At 30.5% G+C, this 24386-nt stretch overlaps 3 protein-coding genes across 7 annotated transcripts; 1 reads left to right on the forward strand and 2 right to left on the reverse strand.

Annotated features, from left to right (window-relative positions):
- Positions 1-329: 329 nt before the first annotated feature.
- On the reverse strand, positions 330-11428 carry LOC115888733 (graves disease carrier protein-like). 3 transcript variants are annotated; one of them, XM_030908577.1, is made up of 6 exons: positions 11395-11428; positions 10522-10752; positions 10266-10417; positions 9625-9825; positions 5008-5224; positions 330-1080 (listed from the first exon to the last, which is right to left on the reverse strand). In XM_030908577.1, exons 2-6 carry the CDS (start codon positions 10598-10600, stop codon positions 764-766), a joined length of 966 nt encoding a protein of 321 aa, XP_030764437.1. In that variant the 5' UTR covers positions 10601-10752; positions 11395-11428; the 3' UTR covers positions 330-763. The 3 variants fall into 3 exon arrangements, with proteins under 3 accessions (XP_030764437.1, XP_030764428.1, XP_030764418.1); XM_030908568.1 differs by lacking the exon at positions 11395-11428 and adding an exon at positions 11245-11339; XM_030908558.1 differs by lacking the exon at positions 11395-11428 and adding an exon at positions 10851-11111.
- Positions 11429-12038: 610 nt separating this feature from the next.
- LOC115888749 (transcription factor A, mitochondrial-like) lies at positions 12039-13335 on the forward strand. Its single transcript, XM_030908588.1, has 2 exons — positions 12039-12308; positions 12368-13335. The coding sequence occupies exons 1-2, from the start codon at positions 12244-12246 to the stop codon at positions 13065-13067; spliced, it is 765 nt and encodes a 254-aa protein (XP_030764448.1). The 5' UTR covers positions 12039-12243; the 3' UTR covers positions 13068-13335.
- A 306-nt stretch (positions 13336-13641) lies between these two features.
- On the reverse strand, positions 13642-14748 carry LOC115888757. Of its 3 annotated transcripts, none has more exons than XM_030908611.1 (3): positions 14542-14748; positions 14220-14482; positions 13642-14160 (listed from the first exon to the last, which is right to left on the reverse strand). In XM_030908611.1, exons 2-3 carry the CDS (start codon positions 14335-14337, stop codon positions 13661-13663), a joined length of 618 nt encoding a protein of 205 aa, XP_030764471.1. In that variant the 5' UTR covers positions 14338-14482; positions 14542-14748; the 3' UTR covers positions 13642-13660. The 3 variants fall into 3 exon arrangements, with proteins under 3 accessions (XP_030764471.1, XP_030764468.1, XP_030764460.1); XM_030908608.1 differs by having other exon boundaries at positions 14220-14384; positions 14494-14748; XM_030908600.1 differs by having other exon boundaries at positions 14220-14748.
- Between the last annotated feature and the right edge of the window lie 9638 nt (positions 14749-24386).

Below are 24386 nucleotides of genomic sequence, written 5' to 3' on the forward strand. Positions count from 1 at the left end.
CAGGATGGTCAAAACCGCACATCGATATTTGTGACCGTTTCGGAGATACGGGGTGTTTTTCAAAATTGTCCATTTTAAACAAATCGCTGTAACTTTTTTGCTATGGAAAATTTTGTATTTTTATGAAAACATTTCCGAAGCACTTTTTTAAGTAGAATTTAATGGTTTAACTATTTTTTTTTAATTAATAATTTAGGAATTATCAACAAAAAATTTGATTTTTTATATGAGACTTTAATAAAAGATAATATATGAGACTTTATTTTCCCTTTAAAAGCGTCCAATTTGACCCACCCTGTACAATATTTTTCAGGAATTAAAGCTGTTACATTATAATATTTGGTTTAAAACAGTACCAACTTATCTTCATCAGCTTGTCTCACTGACTCACATAAAATTCCTAGTGTTTTTTTTAGTCAATGGGTTGTCGATATTCTTCAGTGTTGTCAGCTTTAATGATAATTTGTATTTATATTTATTAGTTTAAGAAAATTCAATGAGTAAAAAAGAAAAAACGATAAAATCAAGACAGGGGCCAATTCGAAATCAGATCTAGATTTTTATTAGATATATTTATACAAAAACATAAGGAATGTAATAATATTCACTGACACATAACAGAGTAGTTAAAATCTAACTAAAACTGGATAAACGAATTTCGACCAAAATCGCTAGATCCAGACTCGGTACTTGAATTAATTAGACTATGTATGATTCTCGAAATCTCTCCAACCATACCTCATTGTGTGTCTATTTCGTTTCATTATACCACCAAACCAGTGTCCAATCCCAACAATTGTTTGCTCAGTTCGTAGGTGGAGAAAGACACTGCCACCATTGGTATAGCTCTCATATAGTTAATTGACATGCCTCTGAACAGGCCTTTGATGATGCCGTGATCGCTGTAGATGTGCTTGAGCGTCTTGAACATGTCCTCGCCCAGATGGTGCGTTTCCGGTTTCATCATGGCAAGCTGCATCCGTCTCCTTGTCACGTCCAGGGGGTAGCTGAAGCTTTGGGCTACTGCGCCGGCTAAGCCGCCGCATATTAGTTTGGCGGGAATGGTTAACACTATGCCACCTGGAGGAAAACATATATTTAATGATATTGGAGAATTTTTAGGCATGTTTTTTAAATTATTACGATTTTTATATATTTTTATGATACATTTTTAACAGCAGCATTTCTTTTTCACACACCTAGTATAGGCTTGGTGCATTCTCCGCCGGTGCTACCCCCGCCGGAGAACTCGCAAATAACGAACACATACAAATACACGGGTTTAAATGGCGAGTAAACGAAAAAATTAGTATATAATTATTCTAAAAGTGTTAGAAAGTGTAATTTGTGGAAGTTCTAAAATAAAAAAAAATTAAAGGTAAATATTTTGATATCTTCCAAAGGTCTAACTTGCATTATAACTTATTATTCCAGTTAAAAAAAATTAGAGAGAACTCAAAATTAGAGAGTTCAACCACGGTAGCGAGCATAGTTTTATCACCGGTTTTGCTAGAGGCGGCATAATTGGAGCTATTTCGGCTATAACGAAATTTTTTAAAGGTACATAATTATAATTTTAGAAGATGTTCATAAAACATTTAATCACTAGTTGATTAAAAAAATATACCATTAATATTGCAAATTATATTTCATCCTCTCATAGTATATGTCTATTTAATTTTTTGATTATGTAACGAGCAGTTTGTTTACTCACTTGGTTTATCGAACTGCTTGAATCCATTTTTGATATTGATCAAATCGATGTAAGAAATTATGAAGCTATAAAATGTTGTTTCGGGAGAGTTGAATATCCGGGAAAGTTGAGTTATTGAATGTTATTGCACCCAACAACGTCCTATTTACGCTCTCCTTTACGCGTTAGCATTTTTTCGGCAATTTTATTAACATTTGAAATTAAAAAAATCACTTGATTTAAATCAAGATTTAAATCATGATTTAAATCATTTGATTTAAATCAAGCCAACCCTGGATTTCAGTCTTTACAAAAATTATTTGACTTGAAATAAAATGATTTAAGTGAAAGACTTAAGACGTAAATCATTTGAACTTTATGTTGAATTTAACTTAAGATTTAAATTATTTTGATTTTAGAAATGACTTAAGACGTAAGTCTTTTTAAAACTGACTTGTTGCAGCTCTGTAGGTAGACCGTAGAGTTGGGCTAAAACGTAAATTTGCATTTACATGTATATGTTGGAGGCAGATACCGAATTTCGGCCAATGTCCAAAATAATTAGACGTATGACGATTTGTCCATACTAAACTTGCCAGGGGGTTCATCTTTTCGCAACCAAACCCTCCGCATAGAAGTTGAAACCAATTCAATCAAAACTCTTCCGCGTAACTTTGTGGATATAGGTAGGTATATTTAATTATAATCGCCATATGTCTAATTTTCGGCATCTGCCTCCAACATATACAGTGTGTCAATTTTAAAACTTCCCACCCTTAATATCTTTCTTGCAGTTAAAAATATGAAAAATCGAAAAAACACGTCAATTTTATTAGTAAGGGGGACACTTTAAATGACTATTTTTGGCCTTTGTCTTTCAAACCCTTAGGAGGGGTAGATGTCACCCTTGCAATCTTAAATGGGAATGGGGGTCAAGTGGCACATCGTTTTAAAGGGCATTTAATTCTCTTTTCAGTGGTATCCTACTTTGTTGCTTTTTGTCCAGTTATTTCCGAATAATCGCGTTTCAAAGTTGCAGAAACAATAAAACATGCTTGCATTGAGATTTTGATTTTCAGGCTAGTGTTTATGCAAAAATAATTGCAGTAGATCTCCTTGTAGTACAAATGACTAGAAGATTAGGGGTAACAAGGACGTAGCCATTACATTTTTCTTGGGGGTCAAAATTCGAAATACTAATAAACAAAAAACATCATAAACATTAATGTTTCCTTTCTCAAATTCGAATGAGTGGCAACCTCTAATCAGTTTCACAGGAGGATTTGTTAACATTCCAGCAGGACGGTGCTATAGCTCATTATTTTTTTGCAGTCCGACAGTGGTTAAACGAGAGATTTCCGGGTCCATGGATTGGCAGAAGGAGACCAATTGAATGGCTGTCAAGATCACTTAGACTTTTGTTTTTTGGGGGGACATCTTAAATCCATTTTTTATAAAACACAATCTACTGATATTGATGATCTTAAATTACAGCAGAATGCCAGTCAAATCCCGGTGAAGTTTTCCGAAATGTTAGGGAGATGTTTGAAAACAGACTTTATTACTGTTTACAGCAAAATGTACAACATTTTGAACAACTTGTAAGATAGGGCGTAAGTGGTGTGACCTAATCTTCTGATTATTTGTACTACAAGGAGATCCATTGCAATAACTTTTGTGTAAACACTAACCTGAAAACCAAAATCTTAATGCAGGCACGTTTAATTGTTTCTGCAACTTTGAAACGCGATTATTCAGAAACCTCTAGATAAAAAGCAATAAAGTAGGATACCACAGAAAAGAGAATTAAACGTCCTTTAAAACGATGTGCCACTTGACCCCCATTCCCATTTAAGATTGTAAAGATGACATCTACCCCTCCTAGGGGGTTGAAAGAAAAAGGCTAAAAATATTCATTTAAAGTGTCCCCCTTACAAATAAAATTGACGTGTCTTTCCAATTTTTCATATTTTTAACTGCAAGAAAGATATTAAAGGTGGGAAGTTTTAAAATTGACACACTGTATATTACCTGTGAAAGTTATTTTTATCAGTATTATGAGTGACCATTTATAAAAAAACTAGTTAATATTATCCAAGCCATAAATCTAGCCTTGTCTATAATATAAAAAAATCCACAAAAAAATCAAATTAAAACATCAAAATAATTATCCAATACAATTAGCAAATACTAATCATAACATCTATTTAATAACCGACGTAGATATCTATATGCTGTAATTAGATAAACTAATATTTGTCAAGTTTTTTCAAATCCTGACACATCTTTCTAGTTCAGCTTATATACTGCGAAAAAAAATTACTTAAACTGTATTTAGTGATATTATTTTTTTTAGTTTCAGTTTGTGCAATGGAAATTGTAAAGAACCGCTTAATAAAATATTCTTATTAATTCTTATAATTCTTAATAGTCTTTTTATGTTATAAATCATAACAAAAGTAAAGTAAAGATTTCAGTTAACGTCGCCTTTTTGCTAATCTGGACGGGACCTACTTTGTTTACGCGGAATCCGAACCTAACCTAAGAGAACTTAGCAAGTGTCTAAATCGACTCTTACTCACGAGATATCCGATCTCATCCGGCCTCGAACCGGCATGATTGAGTAGTGTGTGTCAATAGATTTTTCACTTTTGCCTTTTTTGGACAACAGCACGATACAGAGTTTCGAACCGGTCACCCGTCCATCCACTAGTATCGCCTTACGTCGCTTAACTTCGGTGTTCTAATGGGAACCGGTGTTTTGACGTAGCTGGGCCGTTGCCCATAAATCATAACAGAATAAGAATACCATACCACCTAAGTGAAATTAGTCAAGAAAGATATTAATTAATTGGCTATAACACAGTAATTTTTTCGAAAAAAAAAACATATTATAGCTTGTATCGCTGAAAAGCTTAAAAAATTGCGCTTTTTATGAAGTTATGGTCAAGTATGGTTTCCATTTAAAATAAAACATATGTTTGTGTTATATGTCAAAAATGACAGGCTTTAGAAAAAAAACGGAGGACACAATCTCATTAAGGATTTGATTATCTACAACTTTTATCCGAAAACTTTTTGTCTAAAATAGATTATAATGGAATTAGGGACAATTTTTAAAATAGTCGAAATTTGTTTTTTTTCGAAATATCTAGTAAGCCATGAACTCTTTCAAAAATCTGAAAGACGCATATTTATGGCCCCACAAAACTGCAATTCTTTCTCCATTTAACCGACTCTCTATCTCCAGTAGTTTCCGAGACACCCATAGAGAACATCGTAGGAAACTCACCCTGTATATTAACTTAACATACCTGTGTTTTTGGGGCACGGTCTAGTGGTCCAATCCGGTAAATACTTGATGCAGCCAAACTTCAGGTACTCAAAGCAATAAAACGACAACCCGGCATAAGGTACCATACCCATCAGAGTTGGTGTAAAGCCCCTATAGAGGGCACGAACGCCGCCTTCATCTTTGAATATGGACACTGCAGTATGCAAGATTCCTGTATATACATGCTCACCACTTATCTGTAAAAGTTAACATTTTTATTATACAGGGTGAGTCTTAAATAAGTGCAAATATTTTCAGGGCTGGTAGATCTCGATAAAAGAAACATATTTTCTCTTTACCATTTTTCAGATAAGTCCAAAATAACTAAGTAAAAAATGATTTTTTTTTGAAAAAATGTTGAGAGCCACCGGATTTTTTCTGTAATTGCATCCCTTTTAGTGCCGTAACCATAGAGTAAAGTCGTAACTATGGTAATATCAGAGCGTGGCTAACGTCATATTCAAGGCCTGACTGTTTTGACAGTTCTACCGAAGTGGTCGAGAATTAGTAGTCGTAAACAAACCAATTGTTTTCATTAGTTTCGCAACAAATCTGTGTTTTTTTACGCGTTTCTATGCTAATAAAATTATACTAAATAATTTTGAGTGAATAGTGAACTATCTAGATCTGATTCATAACATCGTACCTGCGAAAAAAAACCATACTTTCGGTAAAAATCATAGTAACACCGGCGATGCCGGCTGTGTGTCCGGGCTAGGAAAAAGTTGGGGAATTTATATAAAAACATAATTAATAGCGTTAATGTTAGTGTATAGTGTTAAACCAACGTAAGTGACGTGTATTTTTAGGTAAAACCAGTTGTCGTTTCTTTATTTTTAGTTTGTGAAATAAAAAATGCCGCGACATTGTTCTGTGCCTGTGCCTTGTAGCAGCAATTATAATAAGTACTCAGGATCTGTCTACATTCTCTTTCCCAACAATATTAACTGTAACTAAGTCACGTCCAAAACCTACAGCAGATGCTGTGCCTACGGTCTAGTGGTCCAATCCGGTAAATACTTGATGCAGCCAAATCAACCCTCTTATAGCAATCCTCTAGGGATTCCAAATCAACCCTCTTATATGACTGTGCATGTTCCCATAAAGAGAAAACATCCCGATGAAAGGAAACAAGATTTGGAAATTCAGGATGAAATAAATATTGAAAATTATTATTATTATTATGAAATGGCAATATATTTTAAAGAAATTAAATGAATTGTACTTTATTTCAGTATTTTATATAAAAAAAATATCTTTATCTTTTTATTTACGATTTATGGAAATGGTTACTTGGACATCGAACTACAAATTACTTAATGATAATAGTCAATTCTACCTGATATCCACATTTTTTAAATATGTTAGGCAAATTTTTACAATTATTTTTAATTAAACTTTAAAATGTATTCTGCCCTTATCATATACAATACATTTTCTTAACTTGTCGATAAAGTAAAGTTTTCAAATTTTTTAATATTTGGAAACTTTATTACTAGCTGGAAATATTATTACTAGGGAATATTATTACTAGCTGCTAAATACTCGCTAACGCAATTTTAGGACATGCTTTTTATTATCTGGATTTTATTCTATTCATCTTATGCTGTTGTTTATTTCATATTAATATTCATGTTTTAGATCTAAATTTTAATGCTATTCAAATACTTTAACGCGATAAAAAGTTAATGCTATTTTTTAATACCTTTGTGTATAATATTTTTCATATTTATATCTGGCAAAACTATCAATAAATACTATTATTTATGCAAAAACTATATGCAGTACCATATGGCACAATTCAAAAGCCCGACTATTGCGGTGACGTCACAAATCGATGTCTCTGGCCTGTATCTCATGTTGGTTATGATCAGAGATTAAGAAATTATACCGTGAGAAAATTTGCGGTGAACAGGCAGTTCTAAAAAGTTTTCGAAAAATATACAGGTAAATTTAAAAGAAAATGCACAAAATTTTCAACATATTTTTTGGCGAAAAAAAACTCGTAGACGTGTTCCTGGGGTCGAAATATACCACCCCTGAAAATATTTGCACTTATTTAAGACTCACCCTGTATATTTATATTATATTGTTATTTATGAAAATTAATATGAATATAATAAAACCAATTTTAAAAATAGTATAAAAATCATGTCTATAAGCAAAACAAGAAAATAACAGCCAGAAACTAGCCAGGAAAACTTCATGAGAAAATAAGTTATACAGGGTGTTTAAAAAAACATGTGCCATCTCTTGTGGGGAGATTTCTCACGTAAAAAGAAGATTTATTTTTCATATCAACTTAGGTCCGATTCTGCTTTATTTTGTAGCTACAGGGTATTAAAGACTTATTAACTTAGACTTATTATAATTTTCTTCCAAGTACCTTTAGTGATTTGAATGAAATTTTGAGGGTAAAAGTTACTACAAGTTCTACATATTGTACTGCTAAAAAAGTGTCGATAAACTCATCAGGGACGTGCATACGGGTTATCACTGAAATATTTTTCAAAAAAAGCATGTGCGCCACTGACTTTTTTCTTTTGATATCAAAATTGTGTAGGCCGTTTAATGTCAATTAAAAGTTATCTCTTGATATTTTGTCAAATTCAGCCTCCTTGATGAGATAAACGCTATTTTATTAATCACAATTAATAAAATAAATATAAAATTAATAAATTATATACCGGGTGCGTCTCAAAAGTGGCTCACCTTTATAATTTGGTATATTAGTATATGACATAAATTAGAATTGATTTATGTATTCAGTTGTTTTCTGTCACTTCCTGTTTAACCGGAAATGACTACAACTTTTGATTTTTAAATGGTATCCTCGGTATTTTTTTACTTTATTCGATAGAAAATAACACTCTGAATAGAATGACATATCATATGTCAACTTTTGACATTTTCGCATATAGTTTATTTGAAATTATAACTTGCGGTTCGGAACAAAAATTTGACTCGAAATACCAAGTGTGTGGTATCAAATTATTCGTAAAAAAATGCTTTTTTCAAATATACTAAAGAGCCACCCTCGTTCCATTTGAAAAAACTGAGATATGATTAAAAATACGATTTGAACATTTTCTAACTGGCCAGGACAAGACACCAAAAACATTAGACGATTAAATCTATTTTTCCAAGACTCCTTGATTAAGAATTAGTGTTTTTAACATACCCGTGGCACTCTAGATTGAATTTTAAAATACAATTTTTTATTAAGCGAGAATGTCAAAAGTTGACATATGATATGTCATCTATTCAGAATGCCATTTTCTATCGAATAAAGTAAAAAAATACTGGGAGTGCCATTTAAAAATAAAAAGTTGTAGTCATTTCTGGTGAAACAGGAAGTGACCAGAGACAATTGAATACGTCAGTCAATCCTAATTTATGCCATATACTGACATACCAAATCTTGATATTTTATCTGAAAAAATAAAAAAGTTATAGGGGTGAGCCACTTTTGAGACGTACCCGGTATTTTACCAAATTTCTTATTAAATAATATTACTATTAGTTATTATTATTACTATTAATCCAACGTACAGCAATTTCAAATAAAAAAATAATGGTATTTAAAATAATCACAAGAAACTAAATTTAAAAAAGTTGTAACATCCTGTAACTCTAAAACTGTGCATTATAGTTTTAGATAAGTTTTCATAATACCCATGTTACTTATTTAAAACTTTTGGAAGTTAATGATATTAAATTTCTTTTAAAGGTTGCTATTAGACTTATTTGTATCAAGACAAATTAATAAAAAATTACGTTTATTTCATCAAGAAGGCCGAAATCGAGAAAAAATCAAAAGACAACTTTTAATCGGCATTAAATTGCTTACACTATTTCGCTAACAAGAGAAAAAAGTCAGTGGCGTACATATTTTTTTGTAAATATTCCAATAATAACACATATGCACGTCCCTGGTGAATATGTCAACACTTTTTTAGCTTTAAAATATTTCTCATTTATAGTAACTTTTACCCTCAAAATTTCATTCAAAACGCTAAAATTACTTGGAAGAAAATTATAATAAATCGAAAAAATATTAAGACTTTACACACACCCTGTAGCTACGAAACAAACAGAATCGGACCTATGTTGATATGAAAAATAAATCTTATTTTTACGTGAGCAATCTCCCCACGGGAGATGGCACATGTATTTTGAAACACCTCGTATAAAGATATCAGTTTCCTCAGTCTATTTAAAAAATTCTTTCATAAAAATTCTAGACTTTTTTTCAGTCTATATATTTCGGTTCAGGTCCAATACCTGGTTAATGTCGACATTACCCGGTTAATCTCGAGAATAACACAAACAAAAACCACCAAAATCAAAACCAAACCCAAACATTAACCGGATATCGGACTTTAACCGTAAAACATATAAATTTCAACGAGTCAAATTTTGTCAAAAAAAAAGAAAAAAATGTCAAAATGACATTTCAAGGTCAAAGAAGATCAGAGCATTTACAAAGGAGCCGCCGCTTACTAACACTTCTGCATAGCTATGGTAATCAGTGCTTATAAATTGTATTTAAATTAAAAAGCATACACTTTACAATACAGACATTATTATTACTCACTTGGAAAGCTAGTCTCGCTCTAACCGTATCTAAAGGATATGTCAATAGAACTGCTGTCAAACCTGCAGCTGCTCCTGCAAGGAATTTATCGATATGGGACTTCTGACCAAATATACCATCTAAATATTTCTTATAGATTTCGAATGATGTAAATTGAGCTGCAGCATAAGGAAATATTCGAACCATTTGTGCTCCGTTACCCTATAATTAATAATTATTGTAATTTATGAATGACAATTAGAAATATTGCTTTATTTTGTACAGAATTTTTAAATGTTCTCTAAAATAATATTTAAAACTAGTTATAAAAGAAACTATCTTCAAGATAATAAAAATTAATGAATATATGCTTTATTAAACATTTAGTTCCATATTTAAGACATTATTATTTAATGTTTATATTAATAATAATTTGATAATTATTAAAATCACACTATATCATTAAGTATGGGCATGTAAATCATATTTAAAGCTTATCAAAAATTATAAAAATATTTGTTCGTTAAAGATAAATCTCCAGCGTAATTGCAAGAAAAATTTTCCACCTTCGAAATTCCTAAATAGTTCAATGTTTAACGTTATTCGTGAAAGGTGAAAGTAATAAAGCACCTATAATAAATCTTTATAAAATAAACACTTACTTTATAGAGAGCAATGTACCCTTCTCTTTTAATAATATGTTTTATACCATTAAAAACACCATGATTTTCATGGTGATGGTTATGTGCTTGCAAAAGAATTTTCACTCGGTCTAAAGGGGCAACTGTAGTCTTTGATACCATACCAGCTATACCTAAAACAATACAAAAGTCTGAGGCTCTAAGCTTAAAAGGTAGTTATTTTATTCAAATATATGAAAGAGCTGTAATAAGTAGAAATATAACTACTTAGACTTACCACCACAAAGTAAATTTTTACCCACTAGGGATAACTGGATGCTTTGACCACCGCCAGTTTCTGTTTTTAAACCACTCATTTTGAAAGACACTCTTCTTCAATTTGAAATAATTTAAATATAAAAAATAGGCGACACTTTTCTATAACATTACCATATTTTACAGTGAATCGAAATATTTAAAACTAATAAACTTTCTCTTCGTGTCATCCTTTGATTTACTTACGGTTAAACTGCAAAAAAAACGTTTTACGTAAAGTTTGTCGCAATCTGATTTCAGGCAATATATTTTAATGCATAATAATTAAAAGTCCAAAACGTTTCATCTAACCTTTGATACTGACTAAAAATAAGTGCATTTGAAATAATTCCTAATAATAATTATGTCGTTGGGCATAAACTAAATTTCTATTTTGCAGCTGAGAACTTATAAGCGGAGAAAACATTAACAATCTAGGTTAAGTCAGTTCGGTAGGTATACAAAAATTTCTTGAATTATTTCTATATTTCTAGGTATACACGGAAAAATTGGCTAGTTGAGCAACAGCTCGCAGTAAAATTCTTAATTATTCATGTGTTTTAGCTAAGATCTTTCCATATTTTACTGAAAACTAGTAAATAAAATTGAATTGTATTAATTTTTATTATCCACATTTAAATATATCTACCAAACTTGTACATAGATTATTTAAATTTTAAAGAACAATACGCTAATATTTACGCACCTGAGAGATATTTCTATTACTAACAACTAGGTATTAAAATATCTTTAATGATAATGAAATGAAGAATGTGAAAATTTTAATGATAGGGTGATTGATATTTTTGAAAACTGCGCCATTTGAGTATGAGCTGATTGGCTGTAGGAAAATCACCTTGTTATAATTGCCCATGATTGGTTGGAAACCTTCCCTTACAGATCAGGACTCCATAATCAGGGCCCAGAAGTAAATTTATTTTTAAATTTTCTTAAATAGATATCTAACAATCATAATAGAATCATAGGTATAAAAGTATTGAAAACTCGTGTTTTTTAACTTGAATATTTTTTTGTATCGTTTCCAATGTAAAATACTTGACAAAAAAAGATAAATCATTCTTTTTATTATCAGTCTTCATTCAAAGGTTTTATTTTTTACATTAATAATTTAATAAAATGGTGATAAAATGCACTCAGTCAATCCGATAGATTTTATAAATTATAGAAAATTAAAATTAAAGAATAAAACCATACCTTTGACCATACTAAATAATATAAATCAAGTATAAAATAATATCTATACAAATGGTTTATTGATTTCAGTTTGATAAGTTTTAATCTACAAGTTTTAATATTGGGTAAAATATTTAATCACTAAACCTCTTCTATATAGTATAGAACTTTTTATAACAATAAAATTATAATACTTTTATTTTATTCATTACTTTGTAATGGTCAGTATTTTTTCCTCTTTTTATCGAATATTTAGGCAACCTATAATTCAGCCGATAACTGGTTTCCTCCACAGAACAGATTAAAAGTTTCCTCTTGACTTCTTGACAAGACGACCACAGAACACAAAAGACGACGCTTTTCCATCGCTTTTCCGTTCCCTTTTCAGATTGAGCATAACCTTAAATCTTAAAAATTTTCCCATCTTTTTAAATTTTTAACTTTATTCGTAATAAAATTACATTTTGATCATTTTTGATTGATCAATCATCATAGAAATTGTCATGTTAAAATGACAAACTTCTTAAAATCATTCTTTTTAGTCGGCCAATTTAACAGGCTTTGTCTAACAAAGCGGTGAGTATTTTTCATTCATACGATATCATTATTTATATAATCTAAAACCATATTTTCAGTACGAACAATGTAATATTCTTGCCCAGTAATATCGGACTTAAGCAAGGACCTAAGGCGACTCTAGAAACTTTGGAAATACCTGAAAGACCGAAGCGATCTTTAACAGCTTATATGCAATTCGTGGCTGAGAGGCGACCTAAATTATTAGCCAATAATCCTCAGAAAAAACTAACAGAGGTCGTTAAACAGATAGCCGAGGAATGGCGCGAAGCTCATCCCGAAATAAAGCATAAATACGAAGAACTCGCTAGAAAGGATAAAGAAAATTACGAAAAACGGTTATTACAATATATGAATAATCTAACAGAAGAACAGCAGGCTGCTTTGAAAGAAATTAACAGTAAAGATCGAGCTGCTAGTAAAGCAAGACGAATTAAAAGGGAACAAAGAAAGGAGGATAAGCCCAAGAAACCTCCGCCTGCTTACTTTTACTTTGTAATAGAACATGCAAAGGGAGATAACAAACAAATACGTGAACTTTTGATTAAGATGAAAGGTGAATGGGCTAATTTGACAGAAGTCGAAAAAGAAAAATATAATGTTCAATATGCCGAACATAAAAAACAGTATGAAAAAGAGCTAGCTGCCTGGGAAGAGAAAATGATCTCAGAGGGGAAAAAACAACTTGTCAGACGTAGAACTCTAAAGGATAATGCTTTACATAAGAAGAAAACACGTAAAGTGAAGAAAAGCAAATAGGGACGCGAGTGTCTTCACTTCAAAACATCCATTGAAGCCTCATTGGGTGAAGACACTGTCTTAAAACAACTTGAAACAACTAAACAATGTACAAATTCTTATATACCAAATAATGTTATTGGTTTATCTGAAGAAACTGACAAAATAAAAGAAACTTCAACACAAGATAAAGAAAAAATAAGACCAGTGGAGGAGCCTCTTGAAAATAAAGATGTAAAACCTAATAATAATATTGATAAAACCTCTAACATAAAATCTGAAGATGTTTCAAGTAAAAATCGGATAAGCGAGGCAGATCAGAACGTCAATGAAAAGTCTGATGTTTCAGATGGAGTTATTAACAAGTTTCGGAAATTGTTTAAATTTTAGGACACATAAGTGTAAAATAGTTCATAAGTTTACAATATAAATATTTTTATTTTTTAACTTTAACATATACTGTGCCAGGATTTGTAGTTTTTTGTTTTTAATAAATATTTTTTTGTGTATTTGGTTTTTATAAAAATCTTTACATTCTAAAAAACATTGTATATTTAAATTTGTGTTATAGGTAGTAATTATAAAAAAACTGTGCTAAAAAGAAAATAAATTTATTAATAAAATAATACACCACATAAAACCTTCAAAAGGAATGATACACAGACAAAAGCAAAAAAATACACCATTACATCTTTTAAAATAATAACAACTAATGCAAAATACCTATTTAATATAAACAAATGTCTTGGTATTGCATTTCTGAATAACAAAAATATTAAACTAACTACACCTTCATTGGTGTTAGTTTGATTTTTATTGTACAATAGATCGATAGCTTCGAAACATAACAAAGGCAAAAATATTTTATCTAATAAAATATTAAGTTCTGAAAAACAAATCAGTAATACATTTAGTACAGTAGCTATACCTATAATAATAGTGAGACGATGAGTTTTAGTTAAATGATCTTGAGAGGGTTCTAGCAACAACCTACTTGAACTAGAGGGATCTTCTGTTATCTCAGGTGTGATAATGTTTCCTGTGGCCCCATTGTGTACGTGTACATCGCCATTAGTTACGTTCTCATTACTATTAAAAACTGAACTCTTATACCCTTCAAAATAGAACAATTAATATTCAATAATGAAGTACGATAAAACTAAATTTACATACCTTCGAGTTCGTAATCGGAACTCCGCTTTTCAACGCTAGTAATTTTTTTTAGTCTCTTGTCGGAGTTTTCCAAAATTTTTCGTCTTCTAGCTTCCCTTCTCGCTTCAACATCTGACATTTTAGGTTAGTCAGGGCTGGTCAGGGTTAGTAAATAAAATGGAATTCCTTGGATATTGAAAATTCTTTTTGTTATTCAATACTTGTTTTTTAAATTACTGTCAAGTCATACTGAACACTATATGACAAATAATTCATGAATAAATCTAAAACTTACTTATTTGGAAATTTTATGTTGACTTTATGCGCACACAAAACACAAAACCTTGATCAGAATTTTCTGTTTTAGAACGATCAATTTTGTTGACCTACATTAATCTGCTTTTCTTGTAATCTTGTGCACATTTAGAACCTTTTAGAACCATTTTAGAACTAAGCAATTAAAAAAGGTTTATTATTACAAAATAAAAAAAAACACTTCTTACAGGATTAAATAAACAATCCTTTAAAAAATAAAAAGATCGTTTTTAGGCAACCCAAAATACGAACATTTTTCTTGTAGATATATTGTAGATATAAAATTTGACACTCAATCTGTGCACGTGCACTCGATATAAATTATACAGGGTCGTCAACTGTTGCAAAAAATCCATATTATGATTTTTTTTAATCTTTACCTCAGTCTTTGTGATAAAATATAGGGCTAGTACAGTTTAAAAATATATTCAAGTAATGCTCTAACTTTTTACTAAAGCGTATGTATGCGATAATTTTTTTATTCTAAAAATATCACAGTATAGGTATAATAATTTTCATTAATTCTACAAACTGGAATTTGGAATTCTGGAAGCTGTGGAAATTCTGGAAACTATCTTCTGGATAGAAAAATTCTGGATTTATTTTTACTTTTCTCTGATTATTAGAAAATAATAATAAAGGTACAAATTTCACATTATCACTGCTACTTTTTATTTCCTGCTCTACAAGTTCATTATTAGATTTTTAATTTGATGCATTTATTTTAAATTATTGTCTATTTATATTTTTATCAGATTCTTATTATTATTATACAATTTCTTGGAAAAATTCAAGAAAATTATCGTTATTATTATTTCCAGCTTATTCAACCATTTTCGATGATAGTGTAGCCGACCCTGACTGAGTCAGAAGCGCCCGTGTGGAGTTCTTTATTTTTTTGGACAATTTTTCCCTATAGTTTTGTTGTTAGTGTTTGAAATTAGGGAACGACTCGTAATGCAATTCAAACCAAAATGCAATGTAACTCAGATGCAAAAAAACGCAACGGAGAAATTTTTGGTCAAATTTACAGTGTTATATTTTTGTTATTTTTAGCCCCATTTTCATGATTTTTTTAGCAAACTGTGTATAATTATATCAACTATAATTCGTAAACTAAGTTTTTTATAAATTTTAGTATTTGGCATATTATACAGGGTTAATCGGTGAGTTGTTTTTTTACCTTAACTTTAAAACACCCTGTGCAATAATTTTGTGTATAGATTTTCTTAAAATATAATTTTACAGTCAGAACCATATGTCTCCTGAGCATTTTGTTTTTTGGATCATGTCAATATATGCCTTAATTGGTTAATTTTTAACAGCAAAATGAACTTGACACCAAAAATTTGTAATTTTTTCAGTTATCATTTCTTTTTGGTTTGGTTTGGGCCCCCATCTGTATATCCGCCACTGAATGCCTGTATACGTCCGTTCATACTGCCATTGAGGCTGATGCATACATCATATTGTGTTACGCTTTCCTATTTTTCTTTCAGAACCAACCGAAATATATTTAATGAAGCTGGTACCGCTTTGTGACCTCTAACCCTCCTGCCAAGCATGTCCCAAACGTCGAAGTTTATCAGTGGCGTAGCTACCTAGGGGCTAAGCGGGGCAGTGCCCCGGGGCCCTCAAGTTTACGAATTATAGTTGATATAATTATACACAGGTTGCTAAAAAAATCATGAAAATAGAGCTAAAAATAACAAAAATATAACATTTATTCCTGAGGTTGAGCTCAGGGAGGGCCTAGAGTGCTTTTGTTTTTTTAAAAATGAAAAATAATTTTAAAAATCACATTTTTTGAAAAAAACGTTTACATGAATTTCTCTATCAATAAATTTCATAAATTTCATAGACTTGGTTATCAAACCGTGTTCCCGTAGATTATTTATAAATACCTACAAATTTTCTAAAAAAATAAAAATTAACTCAATTTTTGAACACAACAAAATAATATTAACTAAACAAAACTAGAAAGCGTCATTTTTACTGCATCACAAGCAAATAAAAATTAATACGTAGCCAAGAGTGATAATTCAGGATTTCTCTGGGGTGTGCCCAGCAGTACATGGGGGGGGGGGCACCCCCGGGCACCCCTGTATAGTTACGCCAACGGTACCATGCTATAATTTTTATGGTCCATCTGTTGTCAGCCCTTCTTGCCATGCCATTTGATCTATTTCTTGAGTAAAACCACTGTACACAATAATTAGTTATACCGGGTGCGTCTCAAAAGTGGCCCATCCCTATAACTATTTTATTTTTTTAGAGAAAACAACGAGATTTGGTATGTTAGTATATGACATAAATTAGGATTGATTGACGTATTCAACTGTTTTCTGTCACTTCCGGTTTCACCGGAAATGACTACAACTTTTGATTTTTAAATGGCACCCTCGGTATTTTTTTACTTTATTCGATAGAAAATAGCACTCTGAATAGAATGACATATGTCAACTTTTATTACTTTTTGTCATGGCAATTGTGATGTTATATAGCGTAATTATTGTATTAAGAATATGGGTAAAAATAGAAAAAATTGGAATAAATCCCAAACTATTAAAAATATGTACGACATACTTAATTAAAGTTGAAGAGTTTGTAAAATCTATCAGAAAAAAAGATAATATATAGGGTGTACTATTTAAAAAAGTTGAAATTCATAAATATATTTTGAACACCCTGTAGCATCTAACTAAAGTATCTCTACATAAGTCTTTTTCTATATCTCTATAAAATTCTCCTACCAAATTTTAGTTGTCCAACTTCAGAAACAATGGTATCACTGACATTTTTTTACCACACTGCAATCTAACATTTGTTTATATAATAATAGCTCCCGTATATAGCGTTTAACGCCTTGGGAGTAGCAAGGTACAGCTTGCCATACTAGAGCCGTTCGGTATACAAGGACTGTTTAAACAAATTTAAATATTACAAAAACGATTAATTTTGGGTACATAACATTATATATAAAAAAGTTACGGAATTTTACGCAGAATCTAAAAATAAAATAAAAAATAGGGTGTTGCATTTAAAAAAAACATATGTTATATTCGCCACACTTTTTTGAAGCACCCTGTATACTCTATAATAATGTTAACATGTGTATCTTAACTGTCCTTATAACTTTTGTTTTTAATATTTTTTTGTAAACCTCGAAACAAATTAGATAATGGACTATATTGTTGACTCACCCTGTAAATATATCCACAGATCTTCGTACTCGATTGTGCGCGAACAATCGACGGGCTATCCAGTGGCGGACTAAAGGTTGTCGCCCACTAGAACGCGGCGCGGCGCGGCGCTGGGAAGAGATTTTTTTCCGGCTGCGAAGGGACTGCGCCCACTATAGCGCGTTTTTGAAACGCGGCAACGCTATTTAGTTATAGTCGAAGTGTTTTTTACTTACTGTAGTTTAGTTTTTAAAGCAATGAGTTCAAGTACGGACGAAAGCGTATTTTTTGTGCTCTTCTAACAGAGGAAGAGGAAGAGGGGGTGAGGAAAAGTTTGGACTCATACGATTAACAAAAAAAGAAAGAAGTTTGGAGAATTTTACCATCTTTTTCCAGATTTAATAAAAGACAAAATCATTTTTTTCAGTATTACAAAATATAAACGAAACATTTTACGCACTCCTCAATTGAGGGTTTTAGAAGAAAAAACACCGGGTATATCTACTCATCATATTTTTTCAGAAGAGACAAATTACTAATATTTTTGATAATTCTTATTTATTCTGATGTGTATATTAGTTATGTGGTCAAAAAAAACCCTGATCTTTTTTATATATTTAGGTAATTAGAATTTAAAAATTGGAGATTGTCACTTTTGTTAAAAAGTGGAGATTGCCAGTTTTGCCTCTACACCCCTCAATTATATTAAATCTTTGATAGAAAAGCATTTCGTCCATCTGTCTCTAGTGAGGGAAGACTAAAAAAAATATCATATTCCTTTATGAAAATCGATTTGCCTAATTTACCTTTAAAAATACAATTCTGCCATTAATACATATCACTAGTTCCTAGTCAAAAAGCCAACTGAAAAGACTCGAATGCAAAATTATCTGCCTTGTGAGTACGCACACTGCAACGCGTCGAAACGCGGGAGACGGAAAAAAGTTGCTAGAGAAGTCTTCCGACTTCTTGACGGAAATCCCGCGGCGCGCTTCTGCGCTGCGCGCTCTAATGTGCGTTGGTCCATTTAAATATATGGCAAGCAGACAAAAGAAATTTCCACATGGCGCCGCGCCGCGTCGCGCCGCGGTCTAGTGGGCGGCAACCTTAAGCGTGTCGGGGGCCTGGGCCAGGGTTCGGAAAACTACATGTTACTTTTAAAAACTACATAAACTACATTACATGTAGTTAATGTAGTTTACGTAGAGGGTGTAGTTTATGTAACCTATGTATGTAACTTTCAAATATCAAAGGTTTGAGGTGAGGTTTTAATAAGTTGAAGCTTTAAAAACATATAATGTATTTAAGAAAACAGAAGAAATATGGCTTTAAATATAATATTTACATAATATTATCTCTATTACACCTCATACAAAGGAAAATTATTCATAATATCAATACATAGTTTATTAACGTAGTTTTCATGTAGTTAATGAACGGGAAAAGACGTAGTTTTTGAAGAAAAACTACACGTAGTTAATCAGGTAAATTACGTCCTAATTAACTACTTCCGAACCCTGCCTGGGGCGGCGAAGCTACATGTGGCCCCCGGCAACCACCGGTCTGTTCAGATAATGATATACTTCTAATGCACATTTTGTAAAAATGGAATTTGACAAAACGTATATTGACCTTAGATATTGACGTATGTATGACAAAATTCAAGTATTTATACAGGGTGTCCCAGGCTGAGCGTGCATTAGAAGTTTCTAGAGAACTACAATATCTAGATCCGAGATTTTATGCATATCATTGTTTCAAAACGAGATCTATCGATTAAAGATATTTTCAATATGGCAGCACTTTCGGAAGTACCGGAAGTTGCCAGCAACTTTCTTATTTTAAATGGGTGACCCCATTTTTTATTACATATTTAAATTCTCTGTAAAATTTTATCAATTTTGATATTATACACTCTATACCTAACGTTAACAGTTTATGAGAGAAAAAAATATTTATAATTTTTAGAGGAAAAAAACTGTCTGTCAAAAATATGTATATAGCATAGGAAGCAGGAAGCATATAGCAGGAAGTAGCTAATTAAGACGTAATTTACCTGATTAACTACGTGTAGTTTTTCTTCAAAAACTACGTCTTTTCCCGTTCATTAACTACATGAAAACTACGTTAATAAACTATGTATTGATATTATGAATAATTATTCTTTATATGAGGTGTAATAGAGATAATATGATGTAAATATTATATTTAAAGCCATATTTCTTCTGTTTTCTTAAATACATTATGTGTTTTTAAAGCTTTAACTTATTATAACCTCACCTCAAAACTTTGATATTTGAAAGTTACATACATATATTACATAAACTACACCCTCTACATAAACTACATTAACTACATGTAATGTAGTTTATGTAGTTTATGTAGTTTTTAAAAGTAACATGTAGTTTTCCGAACACTGATTGCCACAGCCACTGTAACATAAAATGTCATATAATAATGGCCGCAGCTGTCATGGAATTGAGCGATTAAAAAATTATCACTTTTTTTCAACTGGAAATCCACTTTTTTTATTTCACTAGTGAAAAGGCTTTCGTTACTTTCGTTTTTAAAATTTGTTAATTTTTGACTATACATGTTCCTGTACCTAAAATAAATCGTTTTTAAGTTATTTAAGATTTAGCTTTAAACCATATTTTTCTTGATTTTAACCAGTAGCCTATGACAGTATATTATCGATCATCATTTCCAAGCTAACTTTACGCTGTTTTTTTCGATCATACGGTATATTATTAAAATATCAACTATTAGATATCACTAAAGAACAAAAATACGAGATATATATTTATATTAATACACTTTTTAAACTTTTAAGGCAGCAGTAAATTAATTCATTTTCTAACTAACTGATTAAAGAATAATATAAACTTTAAAGAACTTAAAAACGATTTATTTTAGGTATAGGAATATGTCTAGAATTGGCATATACGTATGGTTTGCATACTCCACCTACAAACTGCTTCATAACTACTAAACACATATTGGCCTTGTTTGCCAGTTGAATAAAAAATTACTTATTAAGATTCGGAGGCCCTCCAAGAGAAGGGGCCCGGGGCGGACCGCCCCTTCCGCCCCCCCCCCTTAGTCCGCCACTGGGGCCATCATGTTTTATTAAAAAATACAAGAATTAAATTTTGGTTTAAAATTATATATTTATTTCAATAAAAATAAATTATGCTAAATTTGGACAAAATACAGGAACATAACGGTTTACTGGAACAGCTTTGTACAATACACCTGCTTATATATTTAAATTAGATAATTATAATAAAAAAGTAAGCGAGTATACGTCTAGGTATATCATGTACGTCAAAATCTTTTACAAATTGTATAATTACATATATATTATATTCGATGACCAACCAACAGTCCAGGGCATTTTTGTTGTTATACGAAAAGCAACAATTTATATTATATTATTATATCTAACTAGCGATATTATCTAACATATTTTATGTTATAAGGACTTTTTGGCATATCTGTTTCATCTAGAACGACTACTATGGCTTATTTTGATTAGTTTGTTTATCGTATATATTTACAGGGTGACCCAAAAGTTTCAAGTTTTGAAAAAGCTTCAAATCGCGTTTCCTATTCTATATTTGCTTTTTATTTTTAAAATTAGTCCCACAAGAAGTATATCTATGTAAATATTTGTAAAATTTGCTCTACTCTTGCCAGCCCTTAAAAAAGTAGTGTAGGAATTTTATACAGGGTTGTTCACCACATACGACACGGAGTATTGTAGCTAAACGATTAGATTTTAACAAATTGTAAGTTTTGGGTTCGTTGAAAGACTTTTAGAGCTACAATTTAAAAATATCTTTACAAGATACAGAGTGGTCCAAATTAAAAATATCAATGTTGTATTTTTTAAATGGAACACCCTGTATATTATTACATTTTAGTTTCTACAATTAAAATAAAGGTAAATTTGATTAAGGTTTATCAAACATAAACCTTACCATTATGAAATATTTTCAATTTTTGTGAAATTGCAGTAAAATTTTAAGGCGTCATTTCTCCAAAGGGTATTATAGTTTTAACACTAGATATTTACTTAAGTTTATTTATGAATCAGTTATTGTATTGCAATAATAAAAATAATACTACCTCATACAGAGTGTCTAAAAAATTAATTTAAATAATTTCTAGCTTTAAACGGCAATAACTTGTTTAATTTAAATTGAACACCCTGTATATTTAGGAGAATAAGATGCACAATTTAATTGTCTATCAAATTGTATTATACCATTTTTCACCTATTCCTTCAAGTTTTTGTAGAAAATGCATTTTCTTATAATTTAGACCTCATTTATCAATATACCCATGGAATATTGACATTTTAGATTGTTTTTAAAGCAACAAATGTACAAAATGGACAGGTGCTACAAACTATAGTATTACTAGTCCATATTTGTATACAAAAGCTATTTAAATCTTTATGGATATCTTTTAAAACAGTATACCATTATTTCCGCCCAAAAATTAATTACATACTTAATTGTGTTACTTAATAAACTATTCTAAATAAATGTGGATTTGAATCAGAAATCAATATGATAATATGTTATGAAAATGAACCTCTCTGTTATAAAAGTATTCGTCAAAAAATGAAATAAAAATTTTAAGGTGTTACTTTTCACCACATTGTCTAATACACAGACAAAATTTAGTTTTTTAGTATTTGGAGCAATTATTATTAATCAACGCATACAGTCAAATGATATAGTTTGAATACAGGAATCATATTAATTGGTCCTCTTTAACAAATATTTAAACAGTTTTTAATTTTTTTTAATGAAATAAACGGAACTATATGTACAATATCTTTAAAAATAATCTAAAATGTCAATATTCCATGGATATATTTATAAATGAGGTTTAAATTATAAGAAAATGCAATTTTTTACAAAAACTTGAAAAGATAGGTAAAAAATGGTATAATACAATTTGATAGACAATTAAATTTTGCATCTGATTCTCATAAAATATACAGGGTGTTCCATTTAAATTAAACAAGTTATTGCCGTTTAAAGTTAGTAATTATTTAAAATACTTTTTTAAACACTCAGTATAAGGTAGTATAATTTTTATTATTGCAACACAAAATTTAGTAAATAGAAATACTTCAGTACAATATTTGGTTTTAAAAACTTAAGTATTTCAAAAAACGGTAAGATTAAAATGCGGTAAACCTTAATCAAATTTACCTTTATTTTAATCGTTGAAACTCAAAATGTAATAATATATAATATTTTTTATTTATTTGGGACACTCTGTATCTTGTAAAAATATTTTTAAATTGTTGCTCTAATAGTCATTCAACGAACCCAAAATTTACAATTTGCAAAAATCTAATCGTTTACCTATTATACTCCGTATCGTATGTGGGGAATAACACTGCATATGAGAGTTAATATATGGAGCGTTTTTGGATCACCTTGTAAGTATATATGACCAAAGTCGATATGATATTTTAAGCAACTTTATCAACTATTATTTTATAAGATTAGGATTAATTTTAAATTAAATGGTAACATATTTTAATTTTGTTCATTTAAAACTTATTTATTAAATTTAATTACATACATATAAATGAGTGTGTGATAATATTCTTACACAAGTAGTTAATGGCAAAAAATAAAACTTAATATTAATCTTAAAAATATATTTTTAAAAAATACTGATTTTTTTTAAATACATTACCTTCATTTTTGCAATCTGAAAAATTACATAAACTTCTACATCTTATCTCTTATTGTTACATATTTATTTTATTATTTTAAAAATAATATATTTTTAAAATACTGAATTTTTTATTAAATACATTATATCCTTCTTTATGCAATCCAAAAAGTTACATAAACTTCTACTTCTTATCTTTTATTGTTACATATCTATTTATTCATTTATATACAAAAATTTAATAGCTTTTTTGGATACATAAGCTTTGTTACTGCCCTCACCATATATATCAACAGCATTTAAATTGTATCGTTGACTGAAAGAATTGGGAAGATTCGCAACCTAATGGGCGAATTCGTGACAAGGTTAATTTGATTTCCCCTTACGTCTCAAGTGCTGTACGGTGGAGACACCAATCGTTCTGCGGCCAACGCATAAAACACTTATCTTCTTTAATTCTGCCAGCGAAGGCATATCGAAGACGGTGTGGAACTGAAAGCGACAGTGTTGCCATATTAAAAGGTAAGTAAGATCTCTAATACGTTTCACAAAAATATGTTTGGATGAAAAATACTCGTTTATGCATTGAAAATTTATTAGTGTCAAACATAGAATAAACAACAAAAATAAAAATTCTTTTACAGGTACTGAATATGTCGTACGATCGAAAAAAGTCGTTTAGTTGACTTGGAAATGACGATTATTGACATTTACCATAATATTTTACATATGAAATAACAGCAATCTTCATTTCCAAGCCAACTCTGACGCCGTTCTTTGTTTAATCATATAATATTATATTAAATTGTTTAATGATCAAAAATCCGTATTATTAGCGTACTGTATCCAAAATCCGTAAATCTACTGATTAATCAGTAATTTTGGCAACATTGTCCCCGGCAACCACTCACTCTGTCGACTAAAAGCAGAACTACGGTACAGTATTCTTTATTCGCTGCGCTGTAAATGACTATCAACGCGCAGC

Source organism: Sitophilus oryzae, unplaced genomic scaffold (assembly GCF_002938485.1).
Source record: "Sitophilus oryzae breed Bouriz unplaced genomic scaffold, Soryzae_2.0 scaffold_1167_pilon_pilon, whole genome shotgun sequence".
NCBI classification, from domain to species: Eukaryota; Metazoa; Arthropoda; class Insecta; order Coleoptera; family Curculionidae; genus Sitophilus; species Sitophilus oryzae.